This window comes from Panthera onca, chromosome B3 (assembly GCF_046562875.1).
Source record: "Panthera onca isolate mPanOnc1 chromosome B3, mPanOnc1 haplotype 2, whole genome shotgun sequence".
In the NCBI taxonomy this organism is placed as follows: domain Eukaryota; kingdom Metazoa; phylum Chordata; class Mammalia; order Carnivora; family Felidae; genus Panthera; species Panthera onca.
In genome coordinates this window covers 61,886,085-61,910,209 of record NC_138344.1, presented here as the reverse complement: position 1 = coordinate 61,910,209, position 24,125 = coordinate 61,886,085, and the positions used below count along the sequence as shown (strand labels likewise).

At 41.2% G+C, this 24,125-nt stretch overlaps 1 protein-coding gene across 2 annotated transcripts in view; it reads right to left on the bottom strand.

Moving 5' to 3' along the window:
- INO80 (INO80 complex ATPase subunit) overlaps nucleotides 1–24,125 on the bottom strand; it is a 136,707-nt gene that overhangs the window by 26,687 nt on the left and 85,895 nt on the right. For both annotated transcript variants that reach the window (XM_060618905.3, XM_060618904.3), the window contains exons 25-27: nucleotides 19,304–19,444; nucleotides 13,054–13,279; nucleotides 8,829–8,956 (exon numbers count right to left, since the gene is read on the bottom strand). In XM_060618905.3, the coding sequence (XP_060474888.1) occupies nucleotides 8,829–8,956; nucleotides 13,054–13,279; nucleotides 19,304–19,444 (495 nt within the window). The remainder of the gene's footprint in view (nucleotides 1–8,828; nucleotides 8,957–13,053; nucleotides 13,280–19,303; nucleotides 19,445–24,125) is intronic.

The following is a 24,125-nucleotide window of genomic DNA, read 5'->3' as shown; positions in this document are numbered from 1 at the left end:
CCAAGGACACCACAGTGGCTCAGTTAGTTGAGCAACCGACTCTTGATCTCAGCTCAAGTCTTTATCTCACAGTTGTGAGTTCAAGTCCCACAATGGGCTCTGTGCTGAGCATAGAGCCTACTTGAAAAAAAATCTACGTCCAAGAAATATATATGTACGCTATATATCTATTTCCATTTAACAATCTCTACATCAAAATGTTTTCTTCTTTTTCTTTTTTAATTTGAGAGAGACAGACAGACAGCATGCGAGCAGGGGAGAGGGGCAGAGGGAGAGAGAGAGAAAGAGAATCTCAAGCAGGCCCCAAGTAGAGCCTGACATGGGGCTCGATCCCATGACCCTGGGATCATGACCGAAGCCAAAATCAAGAGTCAGATGCTCAATCAACTGAGCCGCCTACGTACTCCCATCACAATGTTTTCTAAGATTCATTTTAAACATTCCCAGTCATGCCCCAACTCTGTACTTTATGCCCATGTCTGAGGGCCACTGCTGGCCGATTTCCACTTGCTGGATGACTGTTGTGGTTTGTAGGAACTATGTCATGCTTAGCACTCCTGTGCATTAAAGAGGGCTACAGGACAGAAAGACCAACCATTATCCAGTCCTTCCTTATACATGGTACTCTGTATACACCAAGGTATCTCTCACTCAAGTCCCTTTTGGTATTTAGGAAAGACTTAGAAAATGATCCACCAGAATGATTAGATTTCCTAGAGCCTTGTAAAGCAATTCTTTTTGTTCCACTAAAAGAAGCAAAGACAGAAGGGAAACCAAATATAGACCTTCTTTCTCTTCCAGAGGTCTCATAATTTAGTATCCTCCTTTATAAACAAATATGAACATTAGTACTCTCAAGTGGATTCTTGTGGATCACTAACTACCAACCAAAGTAAATTCTAATACTGCTTAAACTAATAAAATAAAAAATATGGCTTTTAACATTTAGGAAGTCTCGAGAGCTATACAATTCTAGCAGATACTATTTTTAAAAATTATTGAAGAAGCCAAAGGGGTTATGGACAAGATGTACTTTTGGTATTTGAGCAGTGATTCTCAACCAGGATTAAAAATACATGTGCCTGGAACCACCCCAGAAATTCAGACTCTGTAGGTCTGGGCTAGGGCCCGGAGTGGTTTTTTTGTTTGTTTGTTTGTTTGTTTTAAAGCTCCAAAGATGAGTGCAATAGATAACCTATATCTGCAGCTGAGAACCACCACTACAAAAAGAAGGCAGAACATGGTCCCTTAGAATCTTGCTATTGCAGCATGGTCCTCAGAGAAGCAGCACTTGGAAACACCAGCAGTTTGTTAAAAATGCAGAATTGAGGGGGGTGCCTGGGTGGCTCAGTCAGTTAAGTGTCCACTCTTCTGATCAGGTCATGATCTTGCAGTTTGTGGGATCAAGTCCTGTGTCTGGCTCTGTGCACAGAGTGCACAGCCTGCTTGGGATTCTCTTTCTTATCTCTCTGTACCTCGCCCCCCCCATAAATACATAAACATTAAAAAACAAACAAAAAATGCAGAATTGAGGGGGGGGCGCCTGGGTGGTTCAGTCAGTTAAGCACCCAACCTCTTAATTTCAGCTCAGGTCATGATCTCATGGTTTGTGAGTTTGAGTCCTGCATCCAGTTCTGTGCTGACTACGCAGAGCCTGGTTAGGATTCTCTCTCCCTCCGTCTCCCCCACCTCTCTCAAAAATAAATAAACTTTTAAAAAAGTGCAGAATTGAGAGATCCATTCTATAACTAATGAATCAGAATTTGTATTTTAACATGTATTACCTGGGGAGCCTGGGTGACTCAGGTGGTTAAGCGTCCACCCTTGGCCTAAGCCATGATCTTGCGGTTTGGGAGTTTGAGCCCCACATCAGGCTCTGTGCTGACAGCTCAGAGCCTGGAGGCTGCTTTGGATTCTGTGTCTCCCTCTCTCTGCCCTTCCCCTGCTCACACTCTCTGTCTCTCTCTCTCAAAAATAAACATTAAAAAAAATTTTTAAATATGTTATTTGTAAGTACATTTAAGTTTGAGAAACACTGTTGTGGATCATATCCTATACTATCTTAAAAACCCTGGAACTGTTTTTTCCAAGCAAAATCTTATATGAAAACCTCCTAACATAAAATAGATAAAATGCATTATTATTCTGGTTGATGAAGAAGGGGGAGTCTAGGGCCCCACCTGCTTCATCTCTACCTAGGAATTCTGTCCTCTACCGGATCCCACCAATTTGAAAACCACTCTTAGAATACACATCGAGAAGACAGGTCAGTTCTGGATCATATCTATAAAGCCACATTTAAAACAGTGGCTACAGGGGCACCTGGGTGGCTCAGTCGGTTGAGCGTCCAACTTCGGCTCAGGTCATGATCTCATGGTCTATGAGTTTGAGCCCCGTGTCGGGCTCTGTGCTGACAGCTTAGAGCCTGGAGCCTGCTTCAGATTCGGATCTCCCTTTCTCTCTGCCCCTCCCCCCCTCATGCTCTGTCTCTCTCTCTCTCTGTCAAAAATAAATAAACATTAAAAAATTTTTTTTTAAATAAGAAAATGAAACAGTAGCTGCGGAGGTATCGGCATAACTCAAAATAGCTTCAGCAAGTACCTCTCCTTTAAAGTATACTAAATAAAAGCAAACTTTCACACACCCAAAGATGTATCACAAAGGGACTAGGTTCATCCTGAAGCAGTAGTGGTAATGATGATGGCTAGCACTTAACGAACGTTTACTAAGTGACAATCACTATGCTATACATTTTACCTGGTTTTGCGTATCTAATCCTCACTACAGTAGCCTTTAAGGTAGGTGTTATTATCGTCCCTCCTATTTTACAGATGTTAAGTCTCTAAAGTTACACAGGCAGTGGGTAATGGAACTCAAGTTAATTGGTGCCAGAGCCTCTGGCTTAACCCCTGTACTGCTTCTCACATGGAACAGTACGGGGGAAAAAGGTGGTGGTGGTGTGTGAGGGAGAAGCCATGTAAGGTTCTTTTTTTTTTTTTTTTTTAAGTTTTTATTTTTTTTGAGGGAGAGCCTCTCGGCAGAGAGCCTGATGCAGGGCTTAATCCCAGGAAACGTGTGATCATGACCTGAGCTGAAACAAAAAGTTGGATGCTTAACCGAGCCATCCAGGTGCCTCTATATGGTTCTTAAACATGTTGTCCATAACCTCCATCCATTATCATCATAAAGAAAGGATAACTGGGCATTTGAAAAACTAAAGGCAAATGTTTATATATCCCTAACATGAATCTTCCATTCTGAGTCTTTTCTATTTCAAAGTTGCCTCTGCTGTTCATTTAAACCCAATTTCACTTTCCCAAAACAATTTGGGGGAAAGACTTGGTATGATTCACAAACCTGCAGACCTGGCCTAACTTTATTTTTCTGAACATGCCCCTTTCCATCTTTGGGGCCTAACACCAGCAAAAAGTAAGGCTCATCTCAATGTCTATTACAACCTCTCTATTGTCCAAGCAAATTGCAAAATGAGTGAAATATGGCAGCCATCCTTCCCTTATCTAATACAAAGAGTCTTTTGGAGCAAGACCTAATCACAAGGGACACATAGGCCCACCATAATCTGCTTTCATAATACTTGTGTTACTCCCTTTTCTCCTACACCACATGATCCAATCACACTGAGCTAGTCCCCACAAATGTCTTGTACCTTCCCATCTCTGTGCCTTTGTACACCTGGCTTCCTTAGTCTGGAATGTCTTTCTCCCTGATGGTTGAAATTCTATTTAAGTTCAGTTCGGATGTCACTATCTATGTGAACCCTTCTTCAAGTGACCCAGTTAGAAATAAATGTATCCCTTTTGCTATCTTCAGCTCCGTTTATGCTTCATTTTGGCCACTGGTATCAGGGTACACTTGATAGTTGTGTGTGTGTGTTGTATGTGGTATATATCCTCCACTAGATACACTCCTCGAAATCAAAGATCACATTTAACTTACATTCACATCTGCCTAGCACGATGCCTTGCTCATAGCATGGAAAAGAAATGAATGAATGAAGCAGAATAAACATAGTGTGGTTGTAAGCTGACACATTTCCTTCCATCATTCCTAAAACGTAATCAGAATGCTTGATCCCAATTTGCTTTTCATTCCATGGAGCAGCTTTAGAATACCCAGCTTCCCAGTATGTTTAGAATCACAGCTCCCAAAGGTAATTTGGGACTTCTAAGAGAAGCCAGCTCATAAATGATAGAACATCTATTAAGGATGAATCCTCCTCTAGGAGGTACTTGCTGACTGGGCAAGTTACACAACCTAGTGTCTTAAATGTCATCATTAGCTATAGATTATCTGGATTTAATACTGTATTGCACTATTTTAATGTATTGGTGCAGTTCAAGATTTGTCTGGGTTACAATACTTAACAATTACACCACATACAGCACCAGCTGGCTGACCTGTTCCAAATACTTTTGTATTGCATAGAAAATACTGAAGCTTATTTCCTTAAAGTACAGACTCAGTTGCTTGATGTAACAGGAATGAACCTCAAATGAGACAACCCAAAGATGATGTAAGTCATCTGTAGTGAGTTAAAAGCTTTCGGCAACTATCAGAATATGGTGGTGGGGGTCGGGGAGTTTCCAAACTAGGGTAAAAATGGTGGTGGCAGGAAAAGTTTTGTTTGACATACAGGTGGATGCCATCATCCTAACTGCAAAGGGGCCATGTCTGTTTCCCCCCAGTATCCTCACCAGCAAAGACCTTACAGGTGATTCAGTAAATATAAAATAAATCCATAGCACAATATTTAGTGATCTAAAATATTCTCCCCTATCCAAAGCTTTGACTTTTGCCTGTGGCACACTAAAAACTTCTGGCCCTGGAAGTTTAGCAGCCTGCTTTTTTATCCCCTATCCAGAAATGGTATTTGGATACCATGGGAAAGAATAAAACATTTGTGAATATAGAATTCTCCTTGGAATAAGATCTGATATATTCACAAGAAACTTAAAGTCAGATTTTTGAGCAAGAGAAAGAGTCTATCAGTCACTTCAAAAAATACTGAGCAAATACTAAGTGCCCAGAACTAGTATTTCTCACAAAATACAAACCTGGTCATACAGAAGTATGTGGATTTTTACTGTCTTTTGGTTCTTCTGAGTCCTAGAAACAGTAAAAAAGATAGCCAAGGCTAAGGCACAGAACAAAAAGCCCAAAGAGGCTGTTGGATGAAAGAGATGCTGATGCGCTCCACAGTTACAAAACAGAGCTTCAATGCCCCCAATGTGAGTTTCCATGTCTTGCTCTACTGAAAGCTTTTCTTTCCCTCTTATATACAAGGTATAACATGCTATGGTAAAAAGAAAATGCTGGGGGGGGGGGGGGGATTTTTTTTTAATCTAAAACTAACCAAACAAAACCTACAACACATTAAGAATGAAGAAGGAAGGCAAAGGTCAAGGTACTTTTTTTTTTTAAAGAAAAGGTCAAGTGTACTCAAGGGAAAAAGCATTTATGCAGATCGGAAGGGCCTTTCTATAATATGATCCTCAGCGTTTATGTGCCAGGTCACGTTTTTTAAAACTTTTTTTTTTAATGTTTATTTATTTTTGAGACAGAGAGACAGAGCATGAACGGGGGAGGGTCAGAGAGAGGGAGACACAGAATCTGAAGCAGGCTCCAGGCTCCGAGCTGTCAGCACAGAGCCCGACGCGGGGCTCGAACTCACGGACCGTGAGATCATGACCTGAGCCGAAGTCAGCCGCTTAACCAACTGAGCCACCCAGGCGCCCCTGCCAGGTCACGTTTTAAAGCTGATACACGGCTATGGGGCACCTGGATGACTCAGTTCTAAGTTTAAGCAACCGACTTCAGCTCAGGTAATGATCTCATGGTTCATGCGTTTGAGCCTGCATTGGGCTCTGCAGTGATGGTGCGGAGCCCACTTGAGATTCTCTCTCTTTATCCCTCCTCCACTTGCATTCTCTCAAAATAAATAAATAAACTTAAAAAAAAAACCCTGATATGTGGTTCTAACGAATGTTTACAGTGAAAGCCTTTTTTTTTTTTTTTAAACGTTTATTTATTTTTGAGAGACAGACAGAACATGAGTGGAGAAGAGAGGGAGACACAGAATCTGAAGCTGGTTCTAGGCTCTGAGCTATCAGCACAGAGCCTGACATGGGGCTGGAACCCACAATCCATGAGACCATGACCTGAGCTGAAGTTGGGCATTTACCCAGCTGAACCGCACAGGCGCCCCTACAGTGGAAACTTCTATTATGACAATGACTTAAAAACCCATGATACTCTTTGAAAAGGTAAAGAAATATAGACCTAATCCTGTATTGTCCCAAGATCCACAATAGAATCATATATATTTTTCACAATAGGATTATATTTCAATAAATGGTTAGACATATATAAAACATCGTGGACGTTTTAGTTCTATGCCCACAAAATAGATTTAGAGGATTAACCTCCTGAAATACAGAATGTGGTTCACTGGAGTAAAATAATATAAAAACAAACAGAAAAAAGGATAATATAGTATTAAGGAAGTCAGATAAGAGTTTCATTTTAGTTTTTCAGTAAAACATGTAAACAGTCGCAACATTTTCTGGCTTCATCATCCTAGAGGCATGTTACCCATACAGCTAAGGAATGTTAGCAGTTATGAAGTTCAGGCTTTGAACTTGGTTTTCCCTAATTTAGAATTCCCCAAACAGAGATGCAACTACATTTAGAAGAGGTTCTCAAGCTGCCATGTTTGCAAAACCTACCCACAATACCCACATCCCCCCAACCACTCCCAAAGCCCTGCTGCATTACAGAGAGATAGGAAGTGACTCTATTGGGTAGGGTTTATAGCACTCATCCTTAACAAAACTCACTATCATACTCTGAATCACTTATTTTAGTAATATTTATGAAGACCTATAAGTGTATAATATACAGAATGAGGAACTACAATGTAGGACTGTACCACATTTAAATCATCTTCATCTACTAGAGCTAGCTTATTTTTTGGTAGCTTATCCCACTTACCCTTGGCACTTTCCTAAAAGCAACTTTTAGGACTCTATAACATACTGGCATAACCTTGGGGAAAAAAGATCATCATTTTCCCTACAAAATCTTTAGCATATTACTTTTTCTATAATTCACAGCAGTACAGTATCACCACACCTCATCTATGTTTCCCTGACTCTTCAGGACAAGGCAAGTGCACTTTATCTAAAAGAGCCCCAATAAAGTAAAGTTACTCATCTTATTTTGGCTATTGGCATCATTTTGAACAGAACATTAAAGATACAGGTAGTCCTTTTATTTTGGATTACTGCTGTTAAGACCCTTAACATAAGTTAAGATCTGCATCAAACAACTGCTTAATTACTTCTGTTATACTGACTTACACCCACCAACATTTTTCCATCATATAGAAATAGGTGACCTATTCCATAGGACAAACCAGAAAGTTCAACCGGTTGAAAGCAATCAAGGGGCTGAACACTGTATTAAATGCCAGACTTAGTGATTCAAGTTACCTCGAATATCATTTGTTAGGTCTCTTGCTATAAAAGATGTTGCCAGATTATTAAAAAGACCACAAAAATACTACGACAAAATTCAGCAAGCCAGGTCTGGCTTCCAAAGAACCTAAAACTTCTTCCCTATGCTACCTTTCATTCCATCTGTGCTGATATGATCCCTAGTCCCTTATTCCTAGATAGGGATTATCATGGTCCAATACTCCCTGGGGTAGCAGGGTTAGAATATGCAGCCTTAGCAATGTAAAGCCCATGGAAAAACATGAGAAAATTTATACACTACTTACATCCAGGTGCTTTAGCCTCCTGGCCAGTGGCTATCCAACTTTCTGGCTCTAAACACTAATCCTGGTAGTTTGTGATTATTTGTCCTCACTTTCACTCTCCTGTTTGATCTCCATGACTTCCTCTCTCTTAAGTAATTAGTCTCCACTGAGACAAAAAAGCAGAGAGAATGTCAACCTGGAAGCAACTAAAGAAACAGAGGCCGCCATATACAGTAAGACAAGCTGTATCTTTCACCATAACCCTACAGTTGTCAACTTTGGTTGCATATCAGAATCACCTCATAAGCTTTCAAATATCCTGATGCCTAGGCCTCATTCCAAACTTATTAAATAAGAATCTCTGAGGATGGGACAAGGCATCAGTATTTGTTAAAGCTCTTCCAAGAGAATGAAGTATGTATCCAAGTTGAGACCACTACATTAACTCAGATTGAATTGCTGTTCTCTGGCTTTTTACTTAGAAAACTAATCCTAAATCTTGTTTTCCATATAGAATTTCAGAGGACTTTTTTTTTTTAACGTTTATTCATTTTTCAGAAAGAAAGGAGAGACAGAGCGCGCACACCATCAAGGGAGGAGCAGAAAGAGAGAGGGAGACACAGAATCTAAAGCAGGCTCCAGGCTCCAAGCTGTCAGCACAGAGCCCAATGCGGGGCTCAAACTCGGAAAAGGCAAGATCATGACCTGAGCTGAAGTCAGAAGCTTAACCGACTGAGCCACCCAGGCTCCCCATCAGAGGACTTTTTAAGTAATTCCTAGGCTCTGATCTACTTTAACATTAGGAAATTTGTTCCCCAATAAAAGAAGGAGTAGGGGGTGTTCTACTTCACTTGTGTAGGGAAGGAGGTAAAAGTCCTTTGTATATTCTCACATCTGCCAGGAGCTGCTTCTTCTCCCTTTATAGACACTAAAATCACAAAGACAAATTCTAGGTTCCTATTAGGCAGGACTGACATGAGTCATAGATATGTGATTCCTGCAAGTGAAATGTCAAGGTGTCCTAGGTCCCCAAGGTTCCTTCTCCTACCTCCAGCAGGTCTATCATCCTGGTCATCTGGGAGTAGATAAGGACCCTATGTCCTTGAGACTTGAGCCGAGTCAGGAGGACATCAAGGGCATACAGCTTTCCACTGTCAGTGATGAGGCTCTCCTTGCCTGGGGAGAAGAAAAGGGAGGGAGGAGGGGGGAAACTGTATTTAATTGAGGCAGCAAAATCACTCACTGCAAAGCTGTATGCAGCCAAAATTACAACCAGGATGCTTATCACCATGAGAGCAGAAAAGTACTCTAGAGAAGAATCCAAAGCACTGTTAAATCATGATCCAGTAGTGCTCTGGGAAGCAGTATCCTGAAAGAGGGAGGTGTAGGTTCCCTTGCAATTGACAGACATTTGCTGCTAAGGCATTCAAAAGCTTCCCTGCTCCATGTCCTTATTCAGGGGATAGCAGGTACACATGGACATCCAAGAGGCCCACGTCATACATGCTGTAAGTGACCTGTTTCTCCTTGTTCATCCTATCTCTAGATGTCTGTTTCTGCTAGTTCTACGGCTATATGGTTTACACCCCCTAAAAGCATGAGAAACAGAAACAAGGGCTACTCTTGCCTGTCCCCAGAGACACTTAAATATTGAGAAATGCAAATAAACATATCCAATTCTGTCCCTTTGTTTAAATCCAAACTCCTTCTCCTGGATGATTTCAAATAGGTTGGTTGGTAGATGTCATTATCCTAAACTGTAATTTAATAAAGACTGGGTTTCTGTGAAATAGAAGCTGCTTTTATTCACTAACTTGCGCTTTCTCTCTCCTCTTCCCATTAAAAAAAAAAAAAAAAAAAAAAAAGAGTATTTTAGCCAGAGATCTTTACAGAACACTTAACTCCCAAATATTCATCTTATCCATTCAGTATCATTCAACTCCCATCACATTTCAGGAAGTAGAATTTCCTGTTTGCAGACTGGTCCATAAACATGCCCCAAACAATCACTGCTAGTAAGAGGGGAAGAAATGAGGCTTAAGGGGCTGGGAGAGTTAAGAGTACATGTGGAAGTGGCTCTAGGATGCAACAAGAGAGAGACCAAGGATAGACATATTACATAGACAACTAAGCAACAGAAGTAAAAAAGGAAACTATTAAAAAAACATGCTGTCTATCCCTAGTTTCTGGGTTTGAATCCATGGTTTTTTCCTCTCAGAACTGCAGAGGCTGACTGTTGAGAGCAATCCAAGAGTTCTGAATGGAGATTTCTCTGTTCTCGCCACTATTTGCCAAGTGCACAATTATTGTATAAACCGAACAAGAGCGGATGTGCTGACAGCACCAATAACAAATCATCAGCCACTCTGTTTTTGCTACAAAGCCACAGGCCCTGGATGTTTACTCCTCAGCACTGCAGCTTGCCTTTTCCCACCTTCGGAATGCTGCCAGGCCACATCTCTCCCTCCACCGCCCCCGCCCCCCCTCCCCCCCAAGCTATGGCACACACCTTTGTTCAGCCTCTTTGTTTGGTCCTGTTTAGATTATTGAAATGCTCTTCTTTTTGTTGGTCTCCTTACCAACACAATCAAATGACTGCAGCTGGGACAGAGCCGAATGCTAAGCCCTCTCCCTGGCACCAGACAAGGAGGCCTGTACAAATTCCAAATCTGACCAAGCAGCAACGCTTTCCTAACAACCTCAAGGTTTTCTTGTCACGATTACCTTACCTTTCTCATTTAATTGGATTTCTTGGGATCCCTCAATTTTGATAGCTCCTAAACATTCCCCACAGAGCTACCAATCAGCTTTAGACAATAGTTTCTTTCTTTCTTTTTTTTTCTTTTTTCAAAAAAAATTAAAAGCACAGGAAGGTGAAAAAAAAAAAGTCCATATATTTTTCAGTCATTGAGTACACTGGGCAAGCTAAGCTCATCAGATTTCTACAGCCTGCTTATCTTCTCTCTCCATTCACATCCACTCCCTCAACCAAAATATTTAAGCATATATAAATCTCTTGTGACTGCATACTGAGAAGCTTCATCTCAAAATCATGATTCAATGGTTCTCACACATTCCTGCTTCCTACATCTACTTTACTTTGCTAACTAGAGCAAACTGATGCTAAGATTAGGAAGGCTCAGAGATGAAGATGTATACAGACTCTGAAGGACAGAACTCTGATGCACCCAAAAGAATTAAGAGTGGCACCTGTTGTTAGCTATTACTGTGTACGTGGGGACTGAAAATAGATGGGCTGGATTTCTTTGGACCACTCTGAAAGAAAAGGCCTAAGAAAAAGACACTGCAGCAATAGTCTTAAAATACTTAAGCAATGAACAATATTTCTCCTTCTCTGTTAAGCATCCTAGACAGAGAAGTCAGCCCCCAGTACTTGTCCTTAGAAGATAAGCAGAAAAAATGGGTTTCCTTCCGTGCAAACATTGGTACCTTCTGGGCCTGGCATCCATTACCCAATTTTTTAGAAGCTACCAAAGCTGCACCAGACAACAGCACCACCTGTTACTAAGTAGGGCACAGAGCCAAGAAGAGCACGATTCCCTAGAAATTAGGCTGACTGTGCCAAGACAAACCTCTCTTAAAACAGGATCTCAAAACATGTTGAACAGACCTATCCTACCTTCCTGCAATATTTTCTACAATCTTGCAGTACAGTCTTATAGTACTCACTTAGACACAAGTTCTTACTGACCACAGCTGTGTAAGAGCCTACTTAGAAAATGAATATATCCCATGGCAGCAAAATTAGGGTAACAGATGAAATAATATCTCCTTTTTCCAAGAGAGAATTTTTAAAGGACTGTGCATCTTTCTCCAGGTGAAACAGGGAGATGCATTCAAGGTGTGAAAGAAATCCAGGAGATTTTGGTCTCTCGGGGACTATAATGGAACCAACCCTTCCTAAGGAAACAGAAAATGTAAAAGTATAGAGAAAAAAGAGATAAAATACAGGTTTCAGTGACCCTGCACCCCCACCCCTCACTGCCCTGCCCCAGCCAGTCTACAGAGCACAATGGGGTCAGTGAGGAGCTGGTTGGTTCTCACAGTAAACAGCCAGTGAGGCTGGCGCTTTTTATCGATGCGAAAAGAACTCAGACACTTCCTGCAATTTAAACAAGGTCCATTTTTCTTTCAAAGAACAGGAAAAGCCACAAGAGATTCCCACAGCGCCAGCAATAAGCCTTCTACTCCTGTACTGGGAACTTAGGAGCCACAGTGAAGGAAGGAGAAAGAAGAAACAAGGTGTTGTCTTGCTTCTTTCAACACCTGTGCTCATCTTCTGCCTGGGATTCTATGGTTTCCAGACCCGGTAGATTTTATTCTCTATTCCCACTACAAACCAGGCCTGTTTTACAATTGGGCTTTCCCTTTGTTTTCCTACAGTACACCTTCACCCAATGCTTTCAGGTGTTCTAAGACTGCTACGAGGACACATACAATGCTGCTCTCATAAACTCAAAATGGCATCTTCTGGTTCAAAGCACCCCCACAGCTCCTACCAGGCTGACCCTAAGTCCTTTGACACTTGGCAGATTCTTTTTGAATGCTTAGCTCTAGTTCACTTCCATCATATCCAGTAAGAAGAATACATTCAAAATATCAGAGAATCTGGACAACCAAAACTAACACGGTAGCTCTCAACTACCATTCCAGTTTGCCAGCAGGTGTAAGCAAAGAACATAAGCCTATGAACTCTGTGTTCAGTTTCCTTAACAGTAGTCTCACTAAAGCAAAGATGAAAACCTAGTTTCCTTTCAACCCTCGACCTTGACTCTAGGAGGTCTGGGAATCCGCTAGCATTTTGGCACAAAACACACTGTTTTTCTTCTGGTTATCATTCAGATCTCTAGTGCTCCGTGCAGGACACTGTTTATGCTACTTCAACGAGGCTTTCTGTGAGTGACGACATTCTCATTCACTCTACTGGCAATAGCACAAGACAACTGTACTCACTCAACCTGGAACCTTTCCTACCAAGTTTATTTCTATCCCCCTCCCCCTTTTAAAGGGTGGCATTCCTATCTCAGTTGTAAGCTTGTCAAAGGAGAGTACGTAAGCACAAATCGAAAAAACATTTCTCTCTTCAGTCATAAATTACTTAAGTATTTTTATCTATAAAGTTACTAAAGGCAAAACAGGAAACAAGCCCAAAACTTTGAATTTCAAATATCTGAAACTACCACATGGAGTATGTCTCTGGTTCCCCCACTTGCCAGAACTGGGAATACATTCCAAGAGAACAGAGAACTTACCTGGAATCCTGATGAAAGACCAGCCATTCTGAGGCCTGATGCTCCACAGTCCTCCAGCTGGCTCTGGGAAGAACTGGGATCGTCGATTTAGCCAATCTGTTGCCAGTTCAGGGGCCCCATTTAACAAACACTGCTTGGCTGCCAGACTCCCTCCTTCCTTCAGCACTCGCCGCTCATATTCTGCACTTCGGTCATTGCAGTAAGAATCCAATGGCACTGCGGTAACCTACAGTGAAAGATTCACATGAGATAGCTTTCACATTTCCTACACTTCAACTCTGAAATCAGACAAATGTGGATAATTTTTAGGCTAGTGGTTTGAACTTCTTTGTTCTGACAAATAAGCTGCCGTTAATAATGACCTAGTGAGCTGGTCCACGTAAAAGGTCAACCTCTTCAACATGAACCTGCAGCAAACTAAAGATCCAAAGAGTGCTGGAGTTTGCAGAAAAACTGGGATACCAAGTCAGGAATAATTCTATCACAGGTGTATATAGATCTGATTACTCTGCCACCTCCCCTCATTGCCGGATAGTGTTTTCAGTGAAGTTCTATTAGCCACCCACAAAATGGTGAGATCAGAAAGGGAGCTGGAGCTCCGCAGTCATTACTAAAGAACTAAAGAGTTATGGGCCCAGTGCATATGAAGTTATCTTTAATGCTTTTGTAGCAAAGCTCCTGTATTTATTAATACTTCTTTCTCTCTTCCCTGACCAGGTTGTTAATTGACAAACCTAATGGAAGATAAAAGAACCTTTCTTTTAGGCCATAAGCTGGGACACGGTAGAGGCAGGTGGAGAAAGCAACTGCCAAAGAGTAGTGGATTCGTTTCTTGGCTAGGACAGAGGCTAGGCACAAAATCTTATCACACCACAAGGTGCAACCACACTGAAATGCTGCCCCCCAATGGAATAGAAGGCTCCTGTTAATTTAGAAACAGGCTTTTTAATAATCCTTTAGCGATCTGGGTCTATTCCCACTGCTAATAAGCATCTGTGTATTCAGATAGCTGTGAAATCATCCGATTAGGAGCCCAAGTTACCGTCTGTTAAAATTTGGAGGCTCTGATTATCTGCAAGTTCAGGTTGAAAATAATGCTAAAGCCCCATTATATGCAGTAAATTGCTCAGAAAAACCCTGGAACTAGACCAAAAGATGGGGGAAAACTGGGTATAAGAAGGGCAGAGGTATAGGAGAGACCAGAACATAAAACACTGGTTGTACCTAGGTAGCTACTTTCATTGTTGCTATTATTTCCAAGAAGTTAGACATTTAGGAAAATATATCTTGCTATTAACTTTTCTATTTTAACGCCCATCAATCTTTAGGGCAATGGAATGGTTGTCAAGTTTTTGTATGCCTAAGAACCTTCTTGGGAGTTTATCTAAAGCGCAGATATTAATCCAGAAGACCTAAGGAAAAAGCCAAAAGCTCTAGGTTTCTAACGAGCACTACAGAACCTCAGGCTAAGCCTTAAGAACTACTGCCAGGGTGCCTGGGTGGCTCAGTCAGTTAAGTGTCCAACTTCGGCTCCGGTCATGATCTCATGGTTCATGGGTTCGAGCCGCATGTCGGGCTCTGTGTTGACAGCTTAGAGCCTAGAGCCTGCTTCAGGTTCTGTGACTCCCTCTCTCTCTGCCCCTCCCCTGCTCATACTCTAGGTCTCTAAAAAAATAAACATCAAAAAAACCAAAAAAGAAATACTGCCTTGGTTTACATTAACAATCAGCTAGCTGACTATGAGGCTGCAGGTGCCTCTGCTGAAGACTACAGAATACCATAAACAAGAGAAAGCGCATCATTTACTAATAGCCACAAGAGTGCTCTACTCTGGCTTACAGATGAAGCTGAACTGAGTTTGCTAGCGAGCAGTGCCATCTACAGTCCACATATCAAACTACAGGGAAGGTCAGAGCAAGCAGGGCCCCTACTGCTCCAAAACCCAGATAAGTTCACACATAAATCACTTTCACACACAGTACTAGGAGCAGGTTTTGGTAATCTCATACTACCTTTGCCCACTCAAAAAGGGGTATTTTTGCGTTCAAGTTATTCCTTTTTCCCACCTAAAGCTGAGCACAGGTAAATAAAGACAGAGTAAAACGCAGGTGGATAAAAACTGGATCTCTCCCACGATGGTCTGTCCTGGCTGCAGCTCAGCAGATCCTGGACCGGAGCAGGTATCTACCATCTAGGGTATGAGTCTCAGAACCTCACAATCAGTAGTAGTTGTACTTTCATAACAATGGTACAAGCAGCAGTGGATGAACTACAGAAGTATGACCAATTCTCTATACTATATACACTCTTGAATGAGTAGAGCATAAATGAGAGACTCATACAGTCCAATTTTATGCTCAAATATAACTGTTTTTGTTTTTATCATTATTGTTTATTTTATAGAAAAGCAGGACTTATACTGGAACTATATATAAGATGTCAGGCCCAAATGCTCCAGATGAAAACTCAAAAGCCAGAAACTCAGCATGGAGGAATAGGGGGAGAACAGGACACAGGGAGAATGTTTTTCCTGTCTAGAACTCACTCCTTGGCACTCTTATAGTTTATTATTTTTTAAAATGTTTACTTTTGAGAGAAAGAATATGAATAAGCAGGTGAGAGTCAGAGAGAGAGGGAGACAGAGTCCTAAGCAGGCTCTGCACTGTGGGTGCAAAGCCCAATGTGGGGCTCGAACCTATGGACCATGAGATCATGACCTGAGTCGAAGTCAAACGCTTAACTGCCTGAGCTACTCAGGTGCCCCAGCACTCTTATAGTTTAAAACCAAAACAACTTTTTCCAGTTATAAACTTTCACCTATTTTCCAATTTCATTTTGCTGATATCCTTCCAAGTCCAGGATTGAAAACTAGGAGGTTTGTGGGGCCCAGTTCTTAGTGAAATATTTTTTAATGTTTTAATAAGCTTCTTTGGCAGGAGCCCTGGATCAAGATATATGCAGAATCACAGAATGTCATGTTTTAAGTACGTAAGCAGTGAACTCATGAGGCATAAAAAGAGGCAAACAAGTCCACTTCTAATTAAATTGTGCTTCCCTAGTCAGCTCTATCCTAGACAGCCTCCACCCATTCTGCTAACCCCAGTGGCCTTCCTGACTGTTCAGAAACAGGGGGAGATGAAGCATGACATACCATTCTTAACTCCCCACAAATGGAAATGCATACTCCCTTTAGTCTCACATGAGCTAACCTCTGTTTCTTGCTTCATTAACTTCCTAAACTATAGGATCTTCAAGGGCTGTCTCCTCAAGCATTTAGCGCGTCCTTCCTGATGACATGTATATTCCTGCTCTAGCTCTAAGAAGCGTGACCACTCCAAGCGCTTCAGTTTTTTTTTTTTTTTTTGGTAAGATGGATTTCCAGGGTCTTAGTTCATTAACGTTGCAGAATTATTTCCTTAGCTAATGAGAAAAGAAATCCTATAATTCCTTCCTTAATGGCACAGTTCTTCCTGAACCGACCCTGAAGTTTCCACAGCACATGCCAAGGACATTAATTTGTTTAAGCTCAAGGCCAAGGTTAAGACTTCAAAGGAAATCAGTCTGTCCCTACCCCAGATGGGTTAAAAATCAATATAAGATAATTAAGGAATCACATGATTATTCACACTCTAGGCCTGATCAAGGTAAAAGCTTGTGTATGACTTTATAAAATATTCAGACATATTTAAAACTCTTCTTCCTGTCCTCATAACCATGGTGTTACTTATTCTCATTTCAAGTTCAGCACATACTTTATGAAGAAACTCTACACACAATTATAGATAAAGGTGCTGAGCAAGAAAGGAGGGTGCTGGGGAGGAGCCCTTCAGCCAAATGATAAAAAAAAAAGTTTTCTTCTGTTCCCTGCCTGCCACCACACCTTTATGCTACTATGGTCTTCTCTAAGCTACTCATTATTTATTGTTCTTTAGGGAAAAAGCAGCATCTGGCATGATAGTTTAGATTTTGGGCTCCTCAGAAAACAAGTCTCTAGTGGTACAGTTTGGGTATGCGTGTTTGAGTATGTTGGGAGAGTGGAGTTGTTCTTCAGAGTAGTTAGCTATACAGCTCTGAGTGGAACAAATGAGGAATCTTCATGCCTGTAAATGCAATGATGGTCCAAGGCACTTCACTTTTTAATTGGCTCTATAAAACATTGGGGATATGAGAAGTGAAAATGTCTAAAGATCCCTCTCAGAAATCCAGATTTCCTCTTATTAGGTCTCTAAGTATATACATCAGATTGGGAGAGTGAGAAGGCAACGAACTACACAACTATGAAGTCTAAAGACTGCTTTCTATAGAAACACCAGACTTTGAATGTTTTCTAGAAAAAGTGAATTTCCCTACATCAACTTAAGCTTCAAAGACCAAAAATACTTTGAAGAACTGGATACATATAAAATCTAAATATTTTCTATTTAGATAGCCAATATAAATCAAAGTTAACGGTGGCCTAGGAATCAAGTTCATATAGTAGAGGATCAGTAGGAAGAAGTTAAGGCAGGCAGGAGTCAGTGCGACTCAGTACTACCATCTTGTTTCCACTCATCAACTTTCTTGGGACCCTCCGCCAGATTCTGACCTTTGATAACTTAATAAAGGATGCAAGCAGATGTAAATACTGACAGAAAAATATCACTAAGGAAGATTCAAAAGGCTCCACCTTCTTTAAAGAGAAGTGTGAAACCAGCAGGCCTTCTAGGATGAGTGCAGAAAACAAGAGAAAACACAGAAGGGTAAGAAAGGTCAGCCTCTTGGTGCACCTGGGTGGCTCAGTCAGTTGAGAGTCGGACTTCGACTCATGCGAGGATTTCATCATTCAAGAGTCTGAGCCCCACAGCGGGGCTCGCTGCCCGTCCCGCTTTGAAGGTCCCTCTCTGCCCCTCCCCCGGACTCGTGCTCTGAGAGAAAGAAAGAAAGAAAGAAAGAAAGAAAGAAAGAAAGAAAGAAAAAGGGAGAGAGAGAGAGAGAGAGAGAAAGAAAGGAGGAAATAAAGAAAGAATGAATGAATGTCAGCCTCTTAAAGAGTCTTCGTGCTAACTGGAAGATGCCCCAGAGAAAAAGGAAATGAGCCAGGAAGACAGATACTTGTCCTCTGCTCTAACCAGAGTCTAGTGCATCTCTACTCTGTCCCTCTCCCTTCATATACTTCTTCTGGTGTTGTAAGAGAGCTTCTGTCTGGCTCTGATCAATAAGGACAAGAAAGGGGCGCCTGGGTGGCTCAGTCGGTTAAGCGGCTGACTTCGGCTCAGGTCATGATCTCGCGGTCCGTGAGTTTGAGCCCTGTGTCGGGCTCTGTGTTGACAGCTCAGAGCCTGGAGCCTGTTTCAGATTCTGTGTCTCACTCTCTCTGACCCTCCCCTGTTCATGCTCTGTCTCTCCCTGTCTCAAAAATAAATTAAAAAAACGTTAAAAAAAATTAAAAAAAAAATAATAAGGACAAGAAAGGGCACAAGAGGTAAGCAGAGTAAAACACTGCACTGGGCCAAGAGGAGCCTTTGCAGTGATGCTGTCAGGTATCACCAGAGTGCCCAGCTTTGATAAATGGGGTGTTAAGAGGCATCTAACAGTTGCTCAACGTTGAAACCATAACAGACACTGCTCCCAATCTGCAAATAAGACCAGGACTGCTGAATGGTGAACACAGCACGACAGTTACTTTTTAGGGCGAACATACTTGTGAACCAGTCTCAGCAGGGCTGCTAAGGAAAGTGAGAGGACACCAGATGAAGAAGTTTCTTGATGCTGGAGTGTTAGGTTTCCTTTTGTTATTTGGAGACTGCACTGAAGCGATATGGCCAGATCAAATCTCCCTCCCAATGTAGCCCCCTCCCTTGAAAAACCGTCAAAAACCTCAATGCAGGTAACAAACAGCTCCTTCTCCTTATCAAATATTCCACTGTCCTTGACCCTGCTGTTTGGTGATAACCTACGTGACAGATGGCTTGCTCCCATGATAGTTCAGAGCTCCTTCCTGACTAAATGAGAGGAACTACACAGGAGAGACTTGGTCAGGCAAAGAAGCCATTCCTATTTACCATACAATAGTTCTCTAACCAACAAAATTTAAAGGGAGGAGTGTTGTCTTGGCAAAGCCAGGGCCATGTATGCTTTCTAAATACTGAGGATTAATGTTTCTCAAGGTCCAAACAGCTTAAACACTTGTGTTTAAGAAATGGATCTCTTAAAAGTTGGTTTATTTCTTCAAGTATCATCTATTTTGTTTCTTCCCTCTTGTGGCACTTACTCGTGGACTGGCCACACACAAAAAAGATGGCAGTTCAGTGAGCAGGCAGCAACGAAGTGAGGAGGTAGCTGATCTCCGCTGATGGATGACCTGGTCTGAGTAGCCACTTACTGCTTTGCAGTGGCTGCTGAAAACCAGAGACTACAAAACAAAAACGCAAATTAGTGCCGTTGGTAATTATGTTTAATGTAAGCAAAACGGAAAAAAATGTCACATATTAAACATCTGACTTAAAAGACATTCTTCTAGTAAACATTATGAATCCTAATAAATAACCAGTATTTAGAACCAAATGTATAATATAGTCAGAGTCCATGCTAATTTTAAAACATGGCTTTATTAATATACCATAAGCAAGTGGCACTTCTGATTCTACCTTTTCCTGGGAAAGATACTATTAATTATAAAATAGTTAAGAACATAACATTCATTAGACGACACAATGCATATGTAGGGGGAAGTCTGGTTCATTTGTTATACCATGGATGCAAACTCATGTCTTAAGTTAAACATGATGACCAGGGCGTGTGGGTGGCTCAGGCAGTTAAGCGTCCGACTTCAGGTCAGGTCATGATCTCACAGTTCGTGAGTTCCAGCCCCACATCAGGCTCTTCATTCTCAGCACAGAGCCTGCTGCGGATCCTCTGTCTCTCTCTTTCTCTCTGTCCCTCCCAGCTCATGTTCTCTCAAAAACAGACATTAAAAAAAAAAAATTATTAAAAAAAAAAAACACACGATGACCAACGTTTCTTCCCAAAATTTTAAGGTACATCTGCTCAGCATCATGTGTGTATACTAACAATGCAGTGTACTGCTGACCCTTGAACAACATGGGTTTGAACTGTGTGGGTCTACTTATACATGGATTTTTTTTCAGCAGTAACAGAACAGTACTGTAAATGTATTTTCTCCTTCCTACAATTTAAGTTTATTTTGAGAGAGAGAGAGAGAGAGAGAGAGAGAGAGAGAGAGAGAGAGGAGACACGCAAACAAGTGGGGGAGGAGCAGAGAGAGAGAATTCCAAGCAGGCTCTGTGCTGTCAGCATGGAGAATGATATGGGGATCTATCTCCCGAACCTTGAGATCATGACCTGAGTTGACACTGAGTCGGTTGCTTAACTGACTGGGTCACCCAGGCGACCCTTCCTTATGATTTTAACATTCTTTTCTCTAGCTTACTTTATTTTAACGATACGGTATATAACATATATTACATACAAATTATGTGTTAATTGGCTGTTTATGTTATTGGTAAGGCTTCCTGTCAACAGCAGGCAATCAGTGGTTAAGTTTTGGGGGAGTCCAAAGTTATAAGCATATTTTTGACTGCAGGGGATCAGCAACTGTAACCCGTGCTATTCAAGGGTCAATTATAGTTCCAGCAAGGTGAGCTGTTTTATTTGGTGACACCAATACAAGTGCTCAGGAAAAGGAAATAAATTTTTACTACCTTTACCAGATCATCATTTTAAAAACATAAATTCTTCATATATATTACTATATCAATACACTTTAATCAGACTACAAGCTCATGTTAAAGTTTCAGTTTACAGCCATTCCTGTGAAAGACTTTTTAAAAGTCTGGTATATTCACATAAAATAATGTGTCTGTGGGATTCAGTGTTCTTTATTGCAGATGCAAATCTTTCTTCAGTGCAATGTTAGACATTTTATCTTTGGATCTTCATTCTTGATGACTTCACTTTTTTTCTTCATAGTTTTCTCAGATAAGGCAGGTTGGTAACCTAAATAACCATATAGATGAAGATAATACATATACAAAGTCGTCAAATTTATACACTGTTACATGGTCAAGAAAACAAACTGCAAGATGAACAGTAACTAGGACCCTCTACAGAAGAATAATAGTTATAATTTCAGTACTAAAAGCTTTCAAAACCAAATCTCTTCAAGGCTTCTTTCCTCAGTTACGTTTGTTCATAATTTTTCTCAAAATAAATGCACTCTTCAGGATCAGTATGAGGGAAGTCATCTCAAGTTGTCTAGCAGGATATGTGTATCATAATCTGCTTCCATGAACCAATCAGCACTTTCAGAATAATGGTCCTGAACAAAGTGAAAGGCTTTAACTGTTTTCAGTACAGCTGGGACATCTCCAGTGGTTTCTAACCACAATGTATGGAAGCCTTTACAATACTTTATTATAACACTGGGCTTACACAGTTTTGATGTATTTGATATTTTTCTCTAGATGTTCATGTTTCTGTCATTACCCAGAAAAGAATTTTAACCTTCTGATAGTTTTTCAACAGTATCTGTGTTCTCAGCTTTATGTTGGCTAGCATCTTTTAAGTTCATCCACTTTGCTACATATTTATGTCCATTATCTTCTGAATGCCTAGGGTGAGGATCATTACAAAGATTATTAGGTTGAGTATCACCCTGTTCTTCCAATATGAAACACTGGATAGCTAAGAACATGCACTTACAAAAAACAAACCCAATTCCTAATGCATAGACAAAGGTACTGAATTTTGTTTTTTGCAAGCACATTTTTTTATTATTGGTGGTAAGCCCTCTTGCCCCTCCTAGGGGGTGAAGAGAAGTGGTTAAGACTCTAGTAATTAGTGTTCACATCAACGAAATACAATAGTAGTTCAGGGTTGCTAGATATGGTGTCTACTGCCACCCAGGTGGCTGAGGTAGCAGTAGTAGCTGACCTTAAGTCTTCTGAATTGTTTACTAACTTCTTTTTTTAATTATTTATTTATTTATTTATTTTTTTTAATTTTTTTTTTTTAACGTTTATTTTTGAGACAGAGAGAGACAGAGCGTGAACAGGGGAGGGGCAGAGAGAGAGGGAGACAGAGAATCCGAAACAGGCTCCAGGCTCTGAGCTGTCAGCACAGAGCCCGACGCGGGGCTCGAACTCACAGACCGCGAGATCATGACCTGAGCCGAAGTCGGACACTTAACCGACCGAGCCACCCAGGCGCCCCGAAGCAGGCTCCGGGCTCTGAGCTGTCAGCACAGAGCCCGATGCGGGGCTCGAACCCACGAACTGTGAGATCATGACATGAGCTGAAGTCGGACGCTCAACCAACTGAGCCACCCAGGCGCCCCTGTTTACTAACTTCTAAAGAGCAGTAACTAAAGGCACCTGGGTGGCTTCAGTCGGTTAAGCATCTGACTCTTGATTTTGGCACAGGTCATGATCTCACAGTTCATGAGATCAAGCCCTGCGTTGGGCTCTGCACTGACAGCATGGAGCCTGCCTGGTATTCTCTCTCCTTCTGTGTCCCACCACCGCTCCCCCACCCCCCCGCCACTGGCCCATGAGTGTGCATTCTTGCTCTCAAAATAAATAAACTTAAAAAAAAAAATACAGAGCAGTAACTAAACAATGTGTCAGGGATCTCTCTTTCTCTATGTTTATTTTTGACAGAGATAGCGAGCAGGGGAGGGGCAGAGAGAGAGAGAGGGAGGGAGACACAGAATCTGAAGCAGGTTCCAGGCTCTGAGCTGTCCGCAGAGAGCCTGATGTGGGGCTGGAACTCACAAACCGTGAGATCATGACCTGACCTGAAGTCAGATGCTTAACTGACTGAGCCACCCGGCACCCCATGTCAGGGATCTCTTAAAGTCACCGTCGTTTGAAGTATTCTCAAATGGCAAAATTCAACAAAGCCTGTTTCTTACTTCATTCCTAGACTATAAAAGTAAAAGATGAAAGAATGAACATTTCCTTCAACTATTTTCTCTTCAACATTGTAGTTATTTATTAGGGTTACAGCATTCACTGTAGGGAGTCCTTTCAACACAATATGTTATCTGTGATATATTTCTGGAAAAAGTCTAATGATAATTCTCCTGGGAGTGCTCATTCCCAAATTAGAACATGTCTACTTGTCTTATATGAGCTAGGTTAAGATGGTATTCTCATTGGAATTCACTAAGGTAAGATGATTTTTAGCTTTCTGATTCTAGATTAAAAAAAAAAATTTAACTAGTTCAAAATGCTCGTTCACAACCTTAGCTTTAGAGAAACCTGACCACTCCTAGTATATTTTACTCAGGTTATTTTCTCTTAACATTGGTTCCATCAATTCTCTCTTAGCACAGGTAGTCCTTATAACCACATTACCCACATTCCCTTCACAGAACTACATCAGCTGCTTAAACACTGCCACCTACAAAAAAAATTTAATGCTTAACAAAGAACACGAAGGACACCTTAAACATCATTGCATAAGATGCTTGGGCGGGTAGGTGAAAGAGGGACAGAAAAGAAGGTTCATCTCTTCTTTAGTCTGTTTTGGCCAAAAACAAATAAAAAGAAACAATGTCACACTATGGGAGACATGATTTGGTTATGATGTGGTCACAGGTTTTGCTGTTCTGTTGTCTCTTCCTCATGCTCTTGAGTGTCTTCATTAAACTGTAGGCACTGGCAGCTGTGTGTGTCTTGCTATCAGAACCACAGTATGCACATAGCAGAGAAGTCAGGCTTTTGTAGAGTCTTTTGGTACCGTGAAAAAGTCTCAAGTGGAAATAAGTAGGGCAGAAAGACCCCACAGATGTACGCTTCTTGCCACAGTGTAGCACACAAAACATAGAGATGCTTTTCCCTCAGATACAGACTTACCCATTTAACAAGGGGTCATACTGTATTCTCCACCTCTTGTTTAAAGTTAAAAGGAAGATTTATGTTAACATTAGCTCCTCATGACTCAGAACTTAATTTTCTGCTTTTGTTTTTGAAGAATACATCAAACATACAGAGGAAAAGGTCTCACTTTATTCTTTGCTTTTTAAGTTTTTATTTTAATTCCAGTTAGTTAACATACAGTGTTATATTAGA